The following is a 19485-nucleotide window of genomic DNA, read 5'->3' as shown; positions in this document are numbered from 1 at the left end:
AATATTTTCCTGTTGTAGTTGGTTGAGGTGGAGCTAATTTTTACAGAACTGCAAGTGATGATTTCTTTCATTACGGATTAATTTCTCGTTTGTAAAATATTCAGAAAATAGTGAGAATCACAATTACCCAAGCTCAAAGTGACACATTCACAAAGCTTGTTTTGTCCAACCAATAGTTCAAAGCTAAAAAAAAATAAATTTTTAAAAATAATTGAAAGGAAGGAAAAGCAGCAAATCCTCACATTTGTAAAGCTGGAACCATGAAATGTTTTTGCATGAAAAATGACAAACTATTATCAAAATAGTTAATTGATTTTCTTTCAGTAAACTAATCGATTAATCGACTAATGGCTGTTTTGGCTCTACTTGTATATCATGTTGGGTAGTTTAATCAATAACAAAGGATCATCTTTTACAAGTCCTTCATATGTTTTGAATGCAAAAATCTTAATTTGTAAACTGGATTTAGAAGTATAAAGTGGCATGAAAAGAAAACACTCAAGTAAAGTACAAGTACCTCACATTTGTACTTGAGTAAGTGTACTTAGTTACATTCCACCACTGGTTGCTAATCCCCGTAGTTGTGTTTCACATTGACTTGAGTATTGCTAAATCTATGGTGGTTTTGGCTCTATGGTAAGCATCAACACCAGCATACCTTTACCGAGAGGAATAAGAAAATGTAATGCCTCAGTGCAGATCATAAAATACACTGACTTCCAAAGAAAAAACAACAGTGAGAGGGTAACGCTTTGGTCTACTTCACACAGCTCTGGCCTTCAACATAAGCTGCACTAGAAGTTTCTCTTCCCTCTCTTGTTTGACATTATAGTCAGTCCCACAGTGCAAATCCTCACCGAATATGAGAATGTATATCTGATGAAGTCCAAACACATCTGATGTACTGCGGACAAAAGCTCCAGAAAAATACAGAGAGGAAAGAACGGAGCTGAGTGCCATGTTTTAGAAACAATTTTTACTGAAGCCAGGAAAAACATTTAAGTGATTCAAGACATACATCCAGAAAGGTTTCCATGCTCTCAGGATGTCTCTCTGTAAGCACTGGAGGGCCTGCGGCCACCAAGGGAAACGGAGGAGATGTGCTTCAATTTGGCCTGATACCTTATTAAACCTTTGAAATGCACTTCTGTAAATATTCAATGAAAAATAAGTATATATCCGGATTTCTATCCCAAATCTGCCCCGAGCGTGCATTTTGAAAGCATGACCAATCTACTGTACATGAAGGAAAATAAACGATAGAAAGCATGAGCTGGCAAGAAAACAAAGCATAATGATCTCCGTGTAGTGCTCTCAAATACTTCATTTTCAATTCTTCATTTACAAATAAGCAGAAAGATCCTCGTTATTATCCCATATGGATGCATTCTGAAACACTACAAGGCAACAGAAAAAGGGATCTTTAAATGGAAACAAAGAGAGAGAGTGAGTGGAAAGCGGATCGAAACCAACATGGGAAGATGGAAGAAAAAGGAGTGGCTAAGAAGACAGAAAGAGGCTTTTAGATCACAGCTTAGAGTAATGCCAAGTTTTGTCTCCCAGCCACTGGGGCCGATTTGCGTCCGCATGAGTCGTGTGGCTGAAGATGCATTTAACGCAGCCGCAAGAGATGACACAGATCCGATGAGACGGACAGACAGACGGATGGGGAGGCACTCTGCAGAAAGCTGAGGCACACTACATATGGACTCTCCCTCATGCCTGGTCTCCAAGGGACCGTCCTCTACAATATTCAGGTCTCTCACTTCTCTGCTAAATACAGCACAAAAACCCAGCGCTGCCAACGCAGCACTTCTCCAGGTTTTACATGTATTTACAGCCTATGGACAGATTTACATGTAAACTGTTACCATATGCGCCTACATCGGTGTTTGTTCGGGGCGGTGTGCATGCGTTCCTGCATGCATGCATGTGCACGTGTTGTGTGTGTGTGTGTGTGTGTCTATGTGCATTGTGAACACCCAGCACACCACATGAAATATTAAAAGGTGACGATGGAGATGTCTGTGTGCTGGGACTGGCTGGGGACATGTCATGATCCTCAGCAGGGCTATGAGCTGTGGTAATGGTTGTCTGGCCCACCCACTCATTACTTCCATGTTCACCCCCCCCCCATCACCCTTGTTTTCCCACTGAGCAAATGACCTTCATGCCTGAGACGATTTCTCCTCCTGATTGCGGGAGGGGAGTATTCTCTAGATGTACAGCAAGGACCAAACAGCTTTAAGTTGTTACCGCTCACCAATTCTGATTTCAGAGGATTTCATAGCTGAGTGGACAATGATGTCCTCGTGTCAGCTATAATGGGACCACTTTCCTTTCATGCAAATTGATCGGAGAAAGCAGAGCTAAGAGGCTGCCAGCACAGAGAGATAGAAAATCTATAAACTGTTTTCAAAGCTTTTTGTTGACAGAAAAAAAAAGTTATCACACGCGGGCAGAAAAATTAATAACTTACCACAATTATGAAAGTTACAGGCCCGATGAAGCTCCAGATGAAATGGTTATCAACCCTCAGCCAGCATCTACAGGGTGCAAAAGGTGATATTCAGTTCATTGAATCATCTCATTGCCAAAACAAAGTTGTGTCTCATCGATCAGAGCCCAGCAGAGCTGGCTGGATGATAGGCCACAGCAACAAAATAGAGACTCCTGACCACAGAGAAGAAAACCTGACCTTGAGGAAGTGTTGGCCTTGTGCCATGAGAAGCTGCAGTCTAAAAGCCAGTGGTTATGGACTCATGACTTCACAGTCTGCAAATGTCTACAAATGTGGGATGTCGTACTGTGTACCTAAGACTCTGAACAGTAAACAAAGTATTGTAGACAGTTCAAGAATGAATTGCACCTTGGCCTGTGTTTATCACCAGGAAACAGAAATGAAGTCTATAGCAATAAAATGAAGTTTGAAAAAGGCAGTTTACTTAAATCCCATAAATTAGAGGATTGCAGTCTTACAAATCATGAAGCTTGCTGCTTGGATGAAGACCAGAAGAGAAGTGCATAAACTTTTAACTGACAAGGGCAGCAATTATCCACATGCAAAGAATAAAAACCCAGCAAGCCAGTGCAGCAACCCAGCACATTCATTAATGTTGCGGCTTTGCTCACAGCCTCTTCTTTTAGAAGTGACAGGGTGCAAATTTGCCAGGGGGCAGAGGTGGACTACTCTTGTGATATTGCTATCATTAGCACATGCATGCATGCTTTGTGGGTCTGTATTGATGGTGAGAAGGGAAGACTAACTCCTGTTTTTTTATCCCACAAAAGAAGAATCTCTGCAAAGACGCCACACTTACGCCCGCTGGGTGCCGTAGCTTCTATAGTCGATGGCTGCTGAGATGCCCACCACCACAGCCGGGATGAGGTACCCAGAGACATAATAGTACTTCCTGCGCGAGAACTCGCTCTCGAACACCTCAACCAGCATGAGGTACAGCTGCACGCCCTCCAGACACATCCAGGCGAACGCAGCCAGGAAGCAGAAGTGGAGAATGCCGGCGATGATGGAGCACACCAGCTGACAGGAGGACACATGCAGGGTTAGTTGAATCTGACGTTTCCTAGTTACTCAGAATGATGTTTTATTACTACTTACCCAAACTGTTTAATGCTTTTGCTTAGAGTTTAAAGGTTCAATGACCGGTTACATTAGCCCAGCTTAGCTAGATTACAAAGTCTATGGGATCAAGTAGTGGCTCTGTTTAAAGCTGCTCTAATCAATATTTTTGATTGGATCAACATGTAATTTGAAAGGGGTCAATTAGCATCTTTCAGCTCAATATTTTGGAAACCAAAATAATAAAGGAAGCTGTTTTCAGCAAAATCCCTTTGATAAACCTACTGTTCACCACCTGCCAGGAACACAGACAAACTACACTGGTGAATCTTATTTATGCTTGTTTAAGGCTAACAATATACACGTGTCAAAGATGGATGTCTGGTCAAACTTTTGTAAACTTATTTATTCCATCACTGATTTCCCCAACAACTCAGGAATGAGATTACAGTACTTATGAAAATGCATATTTGGTAAAAATGTAAATGTTAGACCTAAGAGCACACACACTTGAGAATTTGAGAATGTGTATTTTCCTACTCTTAAAAGGTACTGATCCCATAACTATTCAATAAATGAGCTAAGCTAATATCATTAGCCAACAAACAACATACAGTATTATACATACAAAGGCATCCATATGTTTTTCTCATTCTGGGTAAGTAGAAGAGTAGTAAAAAATGTACAATTTACCCAAAATCCAACAGTGGGTCCATCGTTAAAATGCACATTGTGCAACTAAGCTTTGTTCAAAGCCATAGCACTTTATTTAAAGTTTTAGTGAAGATCCCAAAGTTTTTAAATATAGAAATGATGTAGAACTGTGTATAAAATCATGCATAGAATATTTCTATTTAATAAAATGGTGAAGTCATTAAAAAAAGCAAAAAACATCCTGAGTTTGAATATTTCACCCAGAATCAGCATCATAGATATTCAAGTGTTGGAACAAGCAGATACAGAATAGATATGTGGTATTTTAATATAATGTGGATTTATTGCTAACTTTAAAGCCACTTAAAGGAAAATTGAAGGAGAAATTCAAGTGTTTAAAGGTTACTCACAGCAGACAAGCCTATCAGTCATATGAAAGCCTCTGCAGTATAATTTCCGTGGTACCTTTGGTTCGGTCATGTTGATGCCCACGAGGTAGACGAGCTCGCCAATGAAGAGGTTGAGGCAGAGATTTTTGTGGATGGTGTTGCGGTCACTTTGCAGACCTCTAAAGAAGCAGAAGGTGAAAAGGCTGATGGCGAGGCAGACAAGAGACACGGCAATACCCATCCGTGTGATGACGGTAAGAAGAAGCTCATGGACGCTCCCCTCCCCCTACAGAGAAACAGACATGACAGACTGACCTTCAACTCCACACTTTTCATAATGATTGGTGACATTTAAGCACATAATGGTTGAAGCTATATTTGTTGAAGTGCAAATACTGACCTGATGAAAACCTCATATATAACCTGTATATACAATGTAACCTGTATTCCAGGTGCCTATATGTACATTGAACCCTCCCTAATGCTTTTTCAATGGAAGAGATGGGGGACAAAATCCACAGTCCTTGTTCTGCGTAAAAATGTATTTCAAAGTTTATTTGAAGCTAATATGAGGCTTCAGCAGTCTGAGTTAGACAAATCAAGTAAATATCTTCCAAAGTTACAGTCTTTACAGTCCTCTTTGTGTTTCCACAGACAGTGTTTCTCAGCTGAGCTGCAGTGGAAGGATGGCAACAAAAAGAAGGAATTTTGTTCTAAAAAAATTTCAACTAGAAGATATCTACTTGATTTGTCTAACTCAGACTGTTGAAGCCTCATATATACAGTATACATAGATTCAGTTAAACTGTGGAATGTATTTTTGCACAAAACAAGGACTGTGGATTTTGTCCTCCATTACTTACATTACATACAAAATGCTTTAGGGAGGGATTTTTTTAATGGCCGGTATGAACAGGAGGAATGATTACAGCAAAGCAAAACCTGTTTCAATGTTCATATGGGCACCTGACTATTGTTTAAAGACAGACATGAAAAATTGTGAACCTATCCTTTACCTGATCGTACCTGATGACATCTGGCACTCAAACTGAACATGCTTAGATCATATTATGGGGCCCACGTTGCAGAAAGCGACTTCAGTTGAAAAACTGCCACAAAGAACCGCGACTGAGTGATGTGACATCCACATGTGGGTTCTATTTTTGAGGTCAAATCACGCTGTGTTTCAGAAAATCTAAAACTGAGCATGTTTCAAGATGGGCACCAGGCAAATGTGAAAATAGCAGACTTGACCATACAAAATATCACTCAAGGACATGGTGGCCTGACAGTGAGGCAATTCCTGCTGTGATATTTGTAATTTTATTGAGGGCAGCAATAATCTAATTGCATTTGAGGTGATGTGTAGGGAATTGGTGTGAGGCTAAGCCTAGCCTCTGGGCTATGGTTTCAAGCTGTGGTTAAGGTTGAGGTTAAGACAGATGACAGGGGCAGAGTTCATGAGTTGGGACGTATTATTAAACCAACCACAAACTTATCCTCCACAATTATTACTGGCTAGGTCCTTGCTACACATGCTATTTATCATGTAATTGGATTGTAATTGCATTTCGCGACCAAATGGATCCTACACCACTTCAAGAAGGGTGGAAACATAAGTTAAAGTTGAGATTATACCATTTCCTGTGATTCTCAGGGATATACGCATCAAGGACGATTAGACACGGAACATAGGTAAAATATAATTACTTCTGATAACAGTATGGCACTTCCTATCTTGATCCACAATCTCACTCTTTTAAAGTGACAGCCCGCTTCCTTTCCTCCACCTCTCCCCTTCTCCTCCAGCAATAATCTAATTATCTCCACTGAAATGCCATTCTTGTTCTTGCCGTGTATGCACAAATCTATCAGCGAGACGGAAGAACAACTAACTGAGACAGAAAAATAGCTTGTGCAAACCACAAGAAGAGGGCCACTTACCACATTTCCCCGATGAGCCATGAGGATGGCGAAGTTTGTCAAGTGACTGCAGGAGCAAGTGGTGTGGCTCTTGTTGGTTTCCAGCAGTTTACAGCCTTGAGTGGACCAGTATCCCATCATGCTCCGCTCTGAGTAATTCCAGAATGAACAGTTGGGATTGTAGTAGTGCTCCTTCTACAAAACACAAACACAGAGAGAAAAAATAATGAAACATATATGAACATGCGCTGCAATATGCATGATTGTACACAGACACACCTTGTATATTTCATATCTCTAACTCTAAGAAACAGGATGTCAATGTACCTGATGTGTAGACTGTGTTTATGTGTGCTTGTTTCACCAATTAGTATCTGTGCAATCAAAAGTTTTTAAATGTAAGGTACTATTGGAAGAAAAGGGATCCAAATAAAGAAATAAAAATAAACCTGTTGAGATGTGAGAAGGGTTACTATGGCAATTACCAAGCACAAGGCAAAACATGACACAGAAAATGTTCAAATTGCTTCTCTAACTCCACTAGTCTACATCTACAACAAAGCGCTGTCCTTCACTGCAAAAACCTATGCAGACGTTTCAGTATTTTAACAGCCTAGCTCTATAGTGTGGTCTGGGAGAGTCTCAGGAGGAGGCTTACATCCAGGTGCTCCAGTGTGAAGATCACAGGATCAGCCACAAACACACGGCTGGATTCCTTGGTTATAGAAGCTGACAGGATGTGGGAGTTGACGGTGAGGGAGAGGTTGCGTTTGTTCAGGTCCCCCATTCCCCTCAGTGTGGCGTTCTCAGTGCTGAGGAACTGACCCAGGTGCTTGTAGAGCACAAATACCAGCTTGGCCACACCTGCAACCGGCAATAATAAAATCATCAGACATACAGAGGGAGCATAAACAAACAAAGTACAAATAATCTATTTAATGAAAAGAGATATATTAATTCAATGATATTGTATGAATGTACTAAACCTTAAAGGAATAGTTCCATATTTTTGGAAAAACTAAAAATATGTACATTAAATATAAAGCTAGAGCCAGCAGGCGATTAGCTTAGTTTAGCATAAAGACAGGGGTGACAGCTAGTCTGGCTCTGCCTACCAGCACCTCTAAAGCTCACTGTTTGACAGGTTATATCTTAGTTGTCTGATCTACAAAAACAAAGTTGTGGTTTTATGGGGACCACGACAGTGATGTCCTGGAGTCTTGTTTTTGTGCAGCTGACAGACAACCAGTGGGGATTCCAGAGGAAGAGGAATGTTTTTTTATCTTTTGAATAAGCATATTTCCCAAAATGTTAAACTATTCCTTAAATGGGCTCATTGCTGCCACCTGTGTCCATAAAATGACAAATAAGTTGCTCTGTTATTTGCTATAGGCCACAACTGTAATGTGTGTTTTTCTACAAAAGGACATAGGGGGCAGCATTGAGCCCGTTATAAATTTGCACCATGAATGAATTAAGAGAGCTGGATATGGTGGGCAAAATCTGCCTATAGCTGCCATTTTTCTCAGTAGCCAGTTGAGGAACTGCAACAAAACAAAATATAAAAAGATACATCTCTGCTAGCTTGGCTTTAAAACTTTAGTCTTATTTCAGTGATGCATTAAAGCTGTTGGTAGGTGTATATTTAAACTTTGGACAGAGCCAGGCTATGTATGCTAAGCTGAGCTAATATCTTCATGCCTTTAGCTCTATACTCTATATAGTTAACGTACAGATATACAGATATAATGTCGAACTTAAAAATATTTAATCTGACTGCCCTCATCTTCATTGCATAAAAGACAACTAACATGTCCACCAGGAGGAGATTTTACGTCACCAGTCAATTGCTGAAACAACCCAAAAATGTAAAGAAAGCTCAAACCTGACCAAACCGTGATTCAGTGTTTCTGCAGCGATATTCTTTTTCTCACCATTTTTGCTGTTGACTTTGACCGTGTTGGAGGAAAGCTGAAGAGACGCTCCACCCTTACTTGTCTGAGGAAACCTGAAGTCTTGCACCTGACCATCGGTGCTCAACACGTACACATCCAACACTGTGAGATGGTAGGAGGTGAGGGGAAAGAGAGAGATAGAAAGAGAGAGATGCATTACTCATAGGCAACATTTCAAAAGCAGTACATGGCGTTTCATACAGCTCTACCGTTAAGGCCCAGCAGGGTATGTGTAAAGACTCGAGGTTCATTGTACCAGCAACAGAATCCAATCTTATTGGCAAGACCCCGTAGAGTGTCATTTACTTAAAAAACCATGTCACTAAGCTGTTGGTTGGCATTGTGAAAGCCTCCGAGGCAAGAGCAAAAGAAAAAATAACAACAAGGGCGACGATAGAGGATGAGCAAATGCAAGCACACAGCCTACTGCAGCATGAATGTCAAATATTCATAGGATCAAAAATATCATTGAGCTTTTACTTTTACTTTTTCTTTCCCCTGTGGGTTCAGATAACTCTGGACTCGACGAGCAAATCTCTGAAAATCCTCCAAATTCCTGCAGCCCCTCTCTCCGGTATGCCAGCTGCCGGGTGGTGCTCCCTTTGATGTATGAAATTACTGAAGGGTCAGGAGGACACACGTATCAGCACACTCCCTCCCATCAGAAACGGCCTCACTTCCTCAGATAGATGGTTTCTGACAGACGGAGATGAGGAATTGTTTTCTGGATACTCTCCCTCTTCTGTCTAGTTTTTAGCTCTCTCTCTTTGCTCTCCCTCCCTTTTCCCTCTTCTTGCCCTTGATGCTCGCCTGGAGATGCCATTTGGGCTTCGACAAACTGCTGATTAGGAGCAACAATCATTTTCACATTTTTTTTCAAACTCTTCAAGGGAGGTCAGGTAAGCTGTTCTCTGAGGTTGTGTGTTTCTTCATATGGTTGTATTTATATTTCTCCGCTGGAATATTATCTCTATTGTGCAGATAAGCGAGAGCTTGACAAGCTCATAAAAACTGCTCGAATGCAGTTATTAAGTAGCCAATATACAGCATATTACACAATGTATTAATGAGTGCTTCTGGTAGAGACAGAGCAACTAGTCCTTATCAGCTTAGCTAACTACCACTTAATGGGAAAGGCTTGGAGAGAACAGATAGAGTGCTGTGTGAATGGAACAATGACATTCAATTGGTTTCTTTGTTTTCCCCAGACGTCTGGACAGTTCATCCTGCAGCACACACTCAATGAGGTGACTTTACTATGCAAGAAAAAGATTAAAAATCAGTGAGGTATAAGACAGAAAGGGTGAGTCTGAGACCATAACCATAGCAACAAAGAGCTATGAGTAGAAATATGACAGTTCACTACACAAAGGTGATTTAAATGAATGAGATCATGTTGCTAATAAATTGCCCGTGAGGACACATTTGCTTGTTTTTTTGTTTGTTTTTTAGCGAAATCTTTTACTGTGACATCAGCAAGATATAGCCATTTTTAAAATGATATTTTCCTTGAGGAATAGCTGTCCAGGTACCAAACAAAATCACCCTGAAGATAATTTTACCAATCAGTTTGAAACAATTTTACTGAGAGGTGGTGCACAGCCAAAAATAAATATAACCATCGGCATCATAAATTGTGACAGATGTGTACATGTTGTTTTATCTGTTTTATAGTTATTGGAGAGGAACTTACTGATATTTTCTGCAGGCACTTTTACGATCGCCGGCTCGATCAGGTTTTCTGCAAGGACAAATGCCCCTTCCTCCAGGGTATCCAGTAGCATTGTGGCAGCGTGACTTTGTTCTGTGGAATTCATGTCTTTCCAGGATTTCAGAGCTTCTGGCCTCAGGAGGTTGTCAACAGTGTCCACAATTGCCTGTATCCATGGAGACAAGTGAAATGTCAGCGTGCTGTTTCCTCACATCATAACTTCAGTTTAATAACAATGAGCGGGGACTGGTCAGCAAATGGTAAAAAGGGCATGCATGGCCAACAGTGACAGCAGCAACAACTGAAACTGAAATATCAAGATCACTCCGACTGAAGACTGAGGGTTCAAGGAAGTCAAGGGTAACTAAAATAATAATGATGATAAAAAATGCAGTATGCTTTCTATAAAATTCTGTTTACGAAAAATAGGCCTAATCTGAGGAAGCCTCTTTTGGACCAATGTCTTTATTGAATAATGTAAAAATGCTTGAGGGGAAAAAGAAATACAAACCAAATGTTTTTTTCCCCTTCACTGAATGAAGTTGCCTACAATGCTGCATTCTGAATTCCTTGTTTAAAGCAGCTATTTTCCAAAAGAACAATTATCACCATGAACAATAGTCTTATTTCCCTAACAGGATCTGCCCATAATGGCCTTGTATACCATTCTCCTGGAGGAAAGGGCATTATCATGAAATCCATGTCCAGAGTGGCCATCTGAGTCAAGATGGGGGAAAAGTTCTGCTTGTTTTCAATGGCAATCCTTTCATTTCCTGCTTTCAGATAAGCAGTAAGAAAGTAAAACATTCCACAAAACCCACACAAGTATCATATGTTGATAAAACAAGAGTTTCCTTTGACCCTGACAGGGTGAGTTCATGACTCCTGCCTGACACAATCAACCACAACCTCGCTAACTTTCTAAAATCCCACCAAACACTGACAGTTGTACAAAGATCCAGAATCTAGAGCAACCCTTGGTGTGATAAATCAGAGTGACAATTTAACCATAGGTGCCATTAACCACAGCAAGGCCCACCACAATAACGGTAATTAACCACAACAAGCCCTTGCTCACTGTACCAATTAGTCACAGCTGTGATTATCCAAAACACTAATTGACCACAGACAGGATTATCCGTTTGCCTGGAATAACAAGAAAGAGGTTCAGCCACAGTCTGCACCAATATATGATTAACCGCAACATTTAACCACTGATCTCATATTAACCACAGCAATGATGACTGTATCCAGACACAGGGCTCTCAGCGTGTCTTTATATCACGGACCGAGCACAGAAATCAATCTCTGTGGCCCTGACCTTGCAGGCAACTAGAAGCTTCCGAGCTGTGACTATGATGAGAGTTAAGTGTGTGTGTGTGTGTGTGTGTGTGTGTGTGTGTGTGTGTGTGTGTGTGTGTGTGTGTGTGTGTGCAGGAGAGAGTAGTGGCTATTACAGGTTCGGAGCCATTACAACCAGACAGACACTAAATGGTCTTCCCCCCCTGGTGAGCCATCCTCAAAGGACCCATGAAATCCAAAAGGGGAATTAAAAAAAACCTTGAGCTGTCTCTAATTTGTGTAGCACAGAAAGAATCTTTGTTCAGATTGAATCCTCTTTAATTCTCGCCTGGGTGGGGGTCACTTTACAAATCACAGGGGTGCTACCAGGGGAGCCCCCATGGCTCGCTATAGCTAGAGAAAATGAATCATGTGGGGAGCGAACATGCCAGAAAACACTCAAACAGCACTGACTTCAAGAGCTACAGCAGATGATGAACAATGCCACAAAAACAAGCTAGCAGCTCTGTGAGGATGTACTTAGTGTAGGCACAGCAGTGCTTTGAGCTAAATGCTAACGTCAGCATGCTAAGATGCTCACAGTTACAATGCTAACATGCTGATGTTTAGCAGGTGTAATGTTTACCATATTTACCATCTTAGTGTAGCATGTTAGCATGCTAACACTTGCTAATTAGCACTAAAGACAAAGTACAGCTGAGGCTGATGGAAAGTAACTAATTTTGCAGTTTGGACGAATTCAAATATTGATGATTGATGGCATTGGTTGAAAAGTTAAGGGATAACCAAAGTTGTTAAATTTATCCTGAGGGGGACATGAATGCACCAAATGGCAATCCCTCCAATGGTTAAGATATTTTACTTAAAGGGGAACTCCACCAAATTTACACATCAGTCTGTTTACAGGTCTTGGAGAGTACTACTGCATATGTTGAAATCACCAAAGTTACTAGGATGCATCCTCTGGGTACCATGAATGTCTGTACAAAATATCATGTTGATCCATCCAACAGTTGTTGAGATACAGTATTTCAGTCTGGACCAAAGTGGTGAACTGACAGACCAGCCAACATCGCCATCCATAGGGTTGTGCTGCTAGCATGGCTAAAAAGACATTTCTAAATCAGTTGAGGGAAATGCATCGCCCTTTTCTCAGGAAAATGAGACCTCAAGTCAAAATAACCCAGAATTATAGGGAGCCCCCATGAGCCACTTAGAAATACAAAATCAGATCATTTGTTTTATGCCGTTCAAGGCATCTCCTCCTGAGTGTTTACACCATACCCTTGTCTTTCAGCACAACCTACTCAAGGAAATAAACTCTGCCACAGCACAGGAAAAGCAAAATGTGTGTGTGTGTCAGGGGGGATGAAAAATCAGAATAGATCACAAACATATTAAGGGGCATATTAATCTCACAGATAAAACACAGCTACAATGGGAGAGGTTTTTTTTTTTGCTAAGGGGACAGGGGAAACTAGAAATTGTACAATGTAAGCAAGTGAAAATTGAGCACACTGCCACTTTGATCACACTTCTGGCTGACAGGGAGGTGCAATTACAACCGTGGGAAGGCAATTATTCACACAACGTATGAAAAGCTGACAAAGAGATGGAGAGAGAGAAATAGTGGGGGAGGAAGAAAAGGAGGAGAGAGAAAAATGAAAGAAAGATGTACAAGTGATAGCACACAGAGGAGGGAAAACAGGACAAAGTTGGAGTGATATTGACGGTGGCATCCTCAGATGGACAGAAAGACAGGAGAACAGACAACTGAGTCAGATAAGGAAGCAGCCATATCTTGTACAAGCAGTTCATCAGGCACATACTGTAACAAGACAATCAAGGACATAGAGACAGGCAGTGCTGCATGCTACTGGTCAGGCGTTAGGGATCGGGGTAAAAAGCAACATGGAAAGCCAATAGTAGTAGTTATACCTTCATATACGCCCTGCATGTCTTCTCTCTTTTTTGAAGCTTTTCCACACAACAAGAGGATCAAGCACAAAAGACAGATCGTAGAAAGAGGTGGTAAGAAAAACAGGAAGCATTAAATCATGCCACTTACCATAAATTACAGAGTTAATGAAAAGAAGAAAATGAACAGGTCTATGAAATACAACCTTAAAAGGATGCGACAGCTCTAAATGCTTTTTCGGGAGAACGGTGGTTGAATTCTAAATATGAATATGGATCACAAAACAGTGAGGGGGAAGAGATGAGAAATGCACAGCAGTGTGGAGGAAAAAATGCTGAGACTAGATTCTGATGCTCCCCATTAGTGATACTTTAAAATACTTTGAGAAGATAAACAATATAGGATGAGGTCATTTGTATTTCATGGCATGGAGAGAATAGTATAGTTCTAGCTCTTTTTAAAAAACCCTTTGTTGGTCTCTTTGCATTAAATAAGTTGCCCTCTCCTAATTGAGTCAAACCGGAGAAAATCACATATTGTAGCTCTCACAAATAATTGGAAAACAAAGAGATAAAATGTTCTTTGTATCCAAATTAAAACCTCCACATCATAAATACCTCTAGCAAACACACATAGGAAACCAGAATGTTTCTTCAACCAAGACCAGAAGATGGACACCCGCATTTACTTGTTGATTTGTGGGAAAGGGATGCATGAAACTTAAAGGACCATACCAGTGTTTTTTTACATTTTAGCTTCTTCACTACAAATCATGTATACTGTACTTTACATTTTTGCCATTCATTTTCTAATCCATGCTGTGTACTTTTAGATTTTCAGATGTATTTTTTCCTTTCATTGCAAGCACCCGCTGGCTTTTATTTATTTCTGTGTGGCATGAAAATCCTTTGGCAGACTCTTGAAACTTGCTCGATGTGTCTTATATGCATATAAGGTTGCAGTCGGCTTTCTGCAGTAACCTGATTTCTTAAACATCATGTAAACGAGAAAGATAGTTTCCATAATGAGGGCAGGTGAAAAACCTGATTTCCTCATTTGAAAAAAGCTGATTTCTTGGCCATGTGTACAGGTAACTGGGTTTCTAATCAGCTTTTTACAAGTATGCATGTGCACTACAAAAACTGCAGATAGGTAACGTGTCCTTGTTTTTTGATAAATTAACAATTACATTTAAAAAAAAAAAATTAAACTACTAATTAAAACTAATGCAAAGTAGCCTCTTAAAAGAGTAACACCAGGCTGAAAAACAGTGTTACTGCCCTCGCTCGTAGAAAGTTTCAAGTCTGTTTCAGCTCTGGTTGGGTGTGGTCAGAAGTGTGCTCTGTTGCACCTGTAACCACACCCAACAGTGATGTAACAGGGTCCTGGGGTACACCTGTACATCACTGCAGAGAGGTTAAACCACTGGAGATCAGTAAAAACAAGATTTTCAGAGGGTGTTAAGTTACTCTTTAAGTATCAGTCAGTTTCCGTAACTGAACAGTTGATTTCTAAAAATTTGTGCTACAAGGAAAAACTGCGCTCTGCTTGTCTGTTACAATAAGCCATGGTTCCAAAATAAGGTTGGGGGTAGGGGAGAAATCTGATTACTGACCTGCAGCATGTATATGTGGATTTTACAGTAACCAGGTTACTACAATGTATTTAAACTCGTAGCCTGATTTTTCAAAGTAACCTGGTTTCTTGTGTGCAAGTACACATCAATGTCAAGTCTACATTAATTTTTGTCAGAGTTGCATTATTGTTGCAGAGTAAAGTAGTGCAGACTTTTCAAGTCAAACTGCACTAACAAGCAGCAATAATGAAATTTTGACAAACATTAATGTAGACTTGATGTTCACGCAAGCAAGTCTGGTAATAGATTTTCAAATGAAATTAATGGAAAGCAATGGCTGCCTGGAACAGTAGAAAAAACAACCATAAAAAAAAAAAAAATCAAACAAAAACCACAGGTATGGTCCTTTAACTTTTGTCATTGTTGCTTGTAATCAACAATTGCATGGTGTTGTGATGTACAACTTAGCTCTTATCTTCAAATGTATAATAGCAATGTAGCTGTCTGAACATTAGGGCACAAACGACGGGAGTCATTTTGGTGCAAATCACCTTGTTTACAGAGCTGTCTAGAAAGTCTGAATAATGTAATTTTTCAAACTGTCACTCATCGCTCCATGGGACTGCCAGCAGCTGAGAGATGTAGTTACGTCTTAGGCCTACTCTTTTCTCGCCGAGTGCTTGCAGAGGCTCCAGGGGAGAGCAGTTCCACACTTGTCAGCAATGAAGAGTTATTCTTTGTGTTGGTGGGGGCCTCGTGGCCATTAGCTCCTTTAAGGTTGAACTGCCAGGTGAGTCTGTGCTTCCAAAGCCGGTAATTACCAGGGAGCTGTAGAGGAATGAGCTTCCCCTCAGGGCTTGACCTGCCTCCCAAGCCCCCTCACCTGAGAATGTGTGTTTCCATTAATGTATGTTTGTGCATGTAAGTGAGTGCATTCGCAGGTTTGTGTTTGTTGTGTGTTGGTAGGTGTCCCGCTAATGAATATCCTGAGTCATGTTGACACAGAGTTGGGCCAAGAGGGGGACAAAGTTCAGACAGGAATTTTTACAGTACCTTGTTGAAGCTGCGTCCAGCTGAGTCCTTCTCGCTGGGCCTGAGCTCCTGCAGCTGAGCATCCAGGATATCCACGAGCTGCTCCATCAGGCGCACCGAGGAGCTGACGTCTCCGGCAAACACCGGGCCCTGTGTGTGGCGTGCCAGCTCATTGGCTAAATTAGCAGCATTTTCGCCACTTCGAATCTAAAAACAGCAACAACAGAGGGGTGTCAGTGAAGCATCAATGAAGCCGGCCTGAGATGGTTCTGCAATGTGAAGCTGAAATAATGTATCCTAAATACACCTCAGAGTCATAATCCATTGCGACAGTGCTTGTTCAGAAGGAAAGTCATTGTGTGCATAATTAATGTAAACACAGGGGATTGCATGTTCAGCAGGGAACATAATAGCATAACTGTAACACACATGCTGAAGAAAAGAAAAGAATAAACTGACTGAGCTGTAACCCAATTTCATTTTACATACAAATTTTATAGAGTATATACTATGTACGTATGATGCCTTTGCAGTTAGTGTAGAAATCAACATACTTTTCCATTTTGTACTAAGAGGAAACAATATATGCACAAACATCAATCAAAAAGCAACTTTGGAATTCCACTGCCAATTAAAGTCCACAGAGAAAGCTAATGCAGCGTTCATGTCTTATCAGACAGACCACAATTACGAGTGGCCGACTGGGAAAAACATTCATACCATTCAGCCTCCAAGGTGTAAGAGATACCAGAAACCTGCGATATCTCCCACTTGGCAAAAAGAACTACAGAGGTGTCAACAAACCAGTGGTATAATGGCTGCAAAATCACCATTGTTGGCAATTATATCTAAATAAAATTCAATATCAATGCTAATATAATTAATTCAGTCAATTATAATTGTATTTTTGCATCTGGTTTCACTTGTTAATGAGCAATGGGTGTAACAACCTTGGAATAATGCCTGAACATTCCTAAATTGAGATAATGTGAGATTTTTCCATTGTTTCCATTGTGCCAACATGGTGTGGATGCAGCATAAATGTTTTTCCAAAAATTCCAAAATGATTATTTTTGATTTTCCAAGATCATTCTGTCACTATCTCATTACCATCATTTAATGTTTTTGATCTGAGAGTAGCTTCTATATGTTATTTGTGCATTGCATTTTGGGAAAATAGTTTAAAAAAAAGTTTACTGTGGACACTGCCTGTTCCAAAACCTGCGTAAAATAGTGTTGTATGGAATTGGGGCACAGTTCTTCAGATAGTCACCCAAAATGCCCACTGCCAACATTCAGAAACCTTGTCTGAACCTGCTGCACATGGTAGGTGCTTTTCAGGTCAAGAGAAAAAAACATCTCTTTCTTAGAAAGCAATATGTTGTGTGTTTGCATTGCAATATGGTCTGTTCAGGCTACTGAAACTGTTATCTGTGTGTCTACATAAGATTTCTACCTGCATGACTGTTGAACATCAAAGCAGTAGAGTCAGTGAGGACAGAAGCTCTGGCTCTTTGATTCGCAGTAACTGACTTGGCATTTACTCCTGATGTTTCAGATAGCTAATTTCTTCCTGCTACCACACTGTATTTTAGCTTCACTTGTAAAAAGCTACTGTATTTTCATGATATATCCATTAGATGTTTGATTTTATCCATGTAACATGTTTGTTTGCTGCTATATTTTGTAACTGACAAATTCCTGTCTTACCTTTTGTGCCACTTGAGTCACCCAGTGGGAGGTGCAGTTGCTGAGGTCTGGGCCTTTGGAGCACCAGGTCCCTGCCACAGTGCAGAGGAAGGAGGCGATGCCTGCAGTACCACAGAATAAACACAACAGTTGGAGGGAAGCCAAAACCTTGCTCAGATACAGTTTCTCCTGCTGATCCTTCATTCATACAGACTCTCTGGGTGCAGGAAACTAACTGTTCGGCAGGAACAACCATTTCCAAACAATTTGAAAGCCTGCAAGCTTTGTACAGTCTACACAAACAAAACAAACAATTGTAGAAGGGATACTAAAACACTATCAGGTTTCTACATAGCTTGGACAAAACTGGTTTGTGATTGTCTGTAAACATTTCAGAATTGTAAACATTTTATATGCTCCCATACTATGCATGTCTAAATAAAATACAAGATTACTCCTAAAACCTCGTCACTGACAACAGCAACAACATATGTAATCCAAGACGCATTTCCTTTTCACGCCAACAGTCAAAACATTGTCTCTTTTATGCTCTCATCCTCCAATAGCCCTGCTTTATGTTTTGACAGTTCTGTCAGTCTCTGTGATGGGGTGTTACGGTAACTTGTGAGAGATTCCTGTGTGAGTATCATTGTCAGCTGAACTGGTATAACGACCATCAGCCCAATGTTTTCCTTACTGCTGACTTGCATCACTTCTTGAAGCAATTTTAAATGTGAGAAATAACTGTGAATATGCTGTCTGAATGTAATTAGTAGACGCTGGACTTGGACTGGTAGAGCTTTCCATTTTATAACTTTGTAAATATTGTCCATGATCTTCATTGGTTTCTGTGCTTTGGTAGGAAGGAAATGGGCAACAGTATAATTTTTTTCCTCCATGCACTCTCATTGCAAGAAGGGGTTTCAAAATTACACACAAACAGAAATAATGTACATTATGCCATTATATTTTAATAAAAGAGTCATGTTACCTATTTTCAGGAAAGTGAAAAGCTCTACTCATGTTAGATTATGGTTTCAAATTTGACATGCCCCCTAGCTGAAATGTCACAGACTTAGTACACAGAAACAAAAATGGAAATAGCACATTAACAACTAAATAAGCACAAATAAAGTAACAGGGCCATTTTAACATATTTTTTCAGGATCTTTGAAGCTTTGTTCTTGATCATTTCTATACTGAAAGTGTGACTCTGAGACTCTCTTTGAAATACTTGATTGTTAATGGAAAAAGAAAAATAACACTATCCCTATTAACCCCCTACAGAGTTTGGTGGTGAATAATCAAGAGGAAAAACAAATTAGCAGAAACACATGTACATGCTAATACATTCAAATTCTATTGGCCTTATTCGCTTCAGCAACAAGAAAGTGCTCTGACTTTGACCAACAAAGTAAAAATCATCTGGTTTAGTGATTGTTTGGGAAGAAGGCAAATAAAAATAACTTAAAGTGGTCATATTAAGCCCAAAGTCCACCCCAAAGTTACCCTTTCCCACTGAAAACATTGCTCCTGAATTGCCTGAAAACAGCTCGATTGTAGTCCAGCCTTTATTTAACGTATCTACATCACTATGTAACATGAGTCATAATGCACGAACTGAGCAGTCTCCACAAGTATATCTAAATATGAAATTAAAATAATGTTAGATACCCTCCAGGCAGTCAATGTGCATAAAGTTACTGTGATGTAGAGACAGTGCACAGTTAAAACGTTACCTATGAAAGATAAATTA

At 40.2% G+C, this 19485-nt stretch overlaps 1 protein-coding gene across 13 annotated transcripts in view; it reads right to left on the bottom strand.

Annotated features, from left to right (window-relative positions):
* The window catches only part of LOC122887390 (adhesion G protein-coupled receptor L2-like), an 86958-nt gene that overhangs the window by 11227 nt on the left and 56246 nt on the right, over positions 1-19485 (bottom strand). For 9 of the 13 annotated variants that reach the window (XM_044220567.1, XM_044220568.1, XM_044220569.1 and 6 more), the window contains 10 exons: positions 17751-17851; positions 16062-16247; positions 13453-13491; positions 10195-10378; positions 8481-8603; positions 7205-7410; positions 6568-6741; positions 4700-4909; positions 3321-3541; positions 2480-2546 (listed from right to left, as the gene is read on the bottom strand). In XM_044220567.1, the coding sequence (XP_044076502.1) occupies positions 2480-2546; positions 3321-3541; positions 4700-4909; positions 6568-6741; positions 7205-7410; positions 8481-8603; positions 10195-10378; positions 13453-13491; positions 16062-16247; positions 17751-17851 (1511 nt within the window). The remainder of the gene's footprint in view (positions 1-2479; positions 2547-3320; positions 3542-4699; positions 4910-6567; positions 6742-7204; positions 7411-8480; positions 8604-10194; positions 10379-13452; positions 13492-16061; positions 16248-17750; positions 17852-19485) is intronic. The other 4 variants (XM_044220562.1, XM_044220564.1, XM_044220572.1 and 1 more) reach the window with 1 other exon arrangement.

The sequence above is a fragment of the Siniperca chuatsi genome, linkage group LG13 (genome assembly GCF_020085105.1).
Source record: "Siniperca chuatsi isolate FFG_IHB_CAS linkage group LG13, ASM2008510v1, whole genome shotgun sequence".
NCBI lineage: Eukaryota > Metazoa > Chordata > Actinopteri > Centrarchiformes > Sinipercidae > Siniperca > Siniperca chuatsi.
This window is presented reverse-complemented; position numbering and strand designations above follow the sequence as displayed.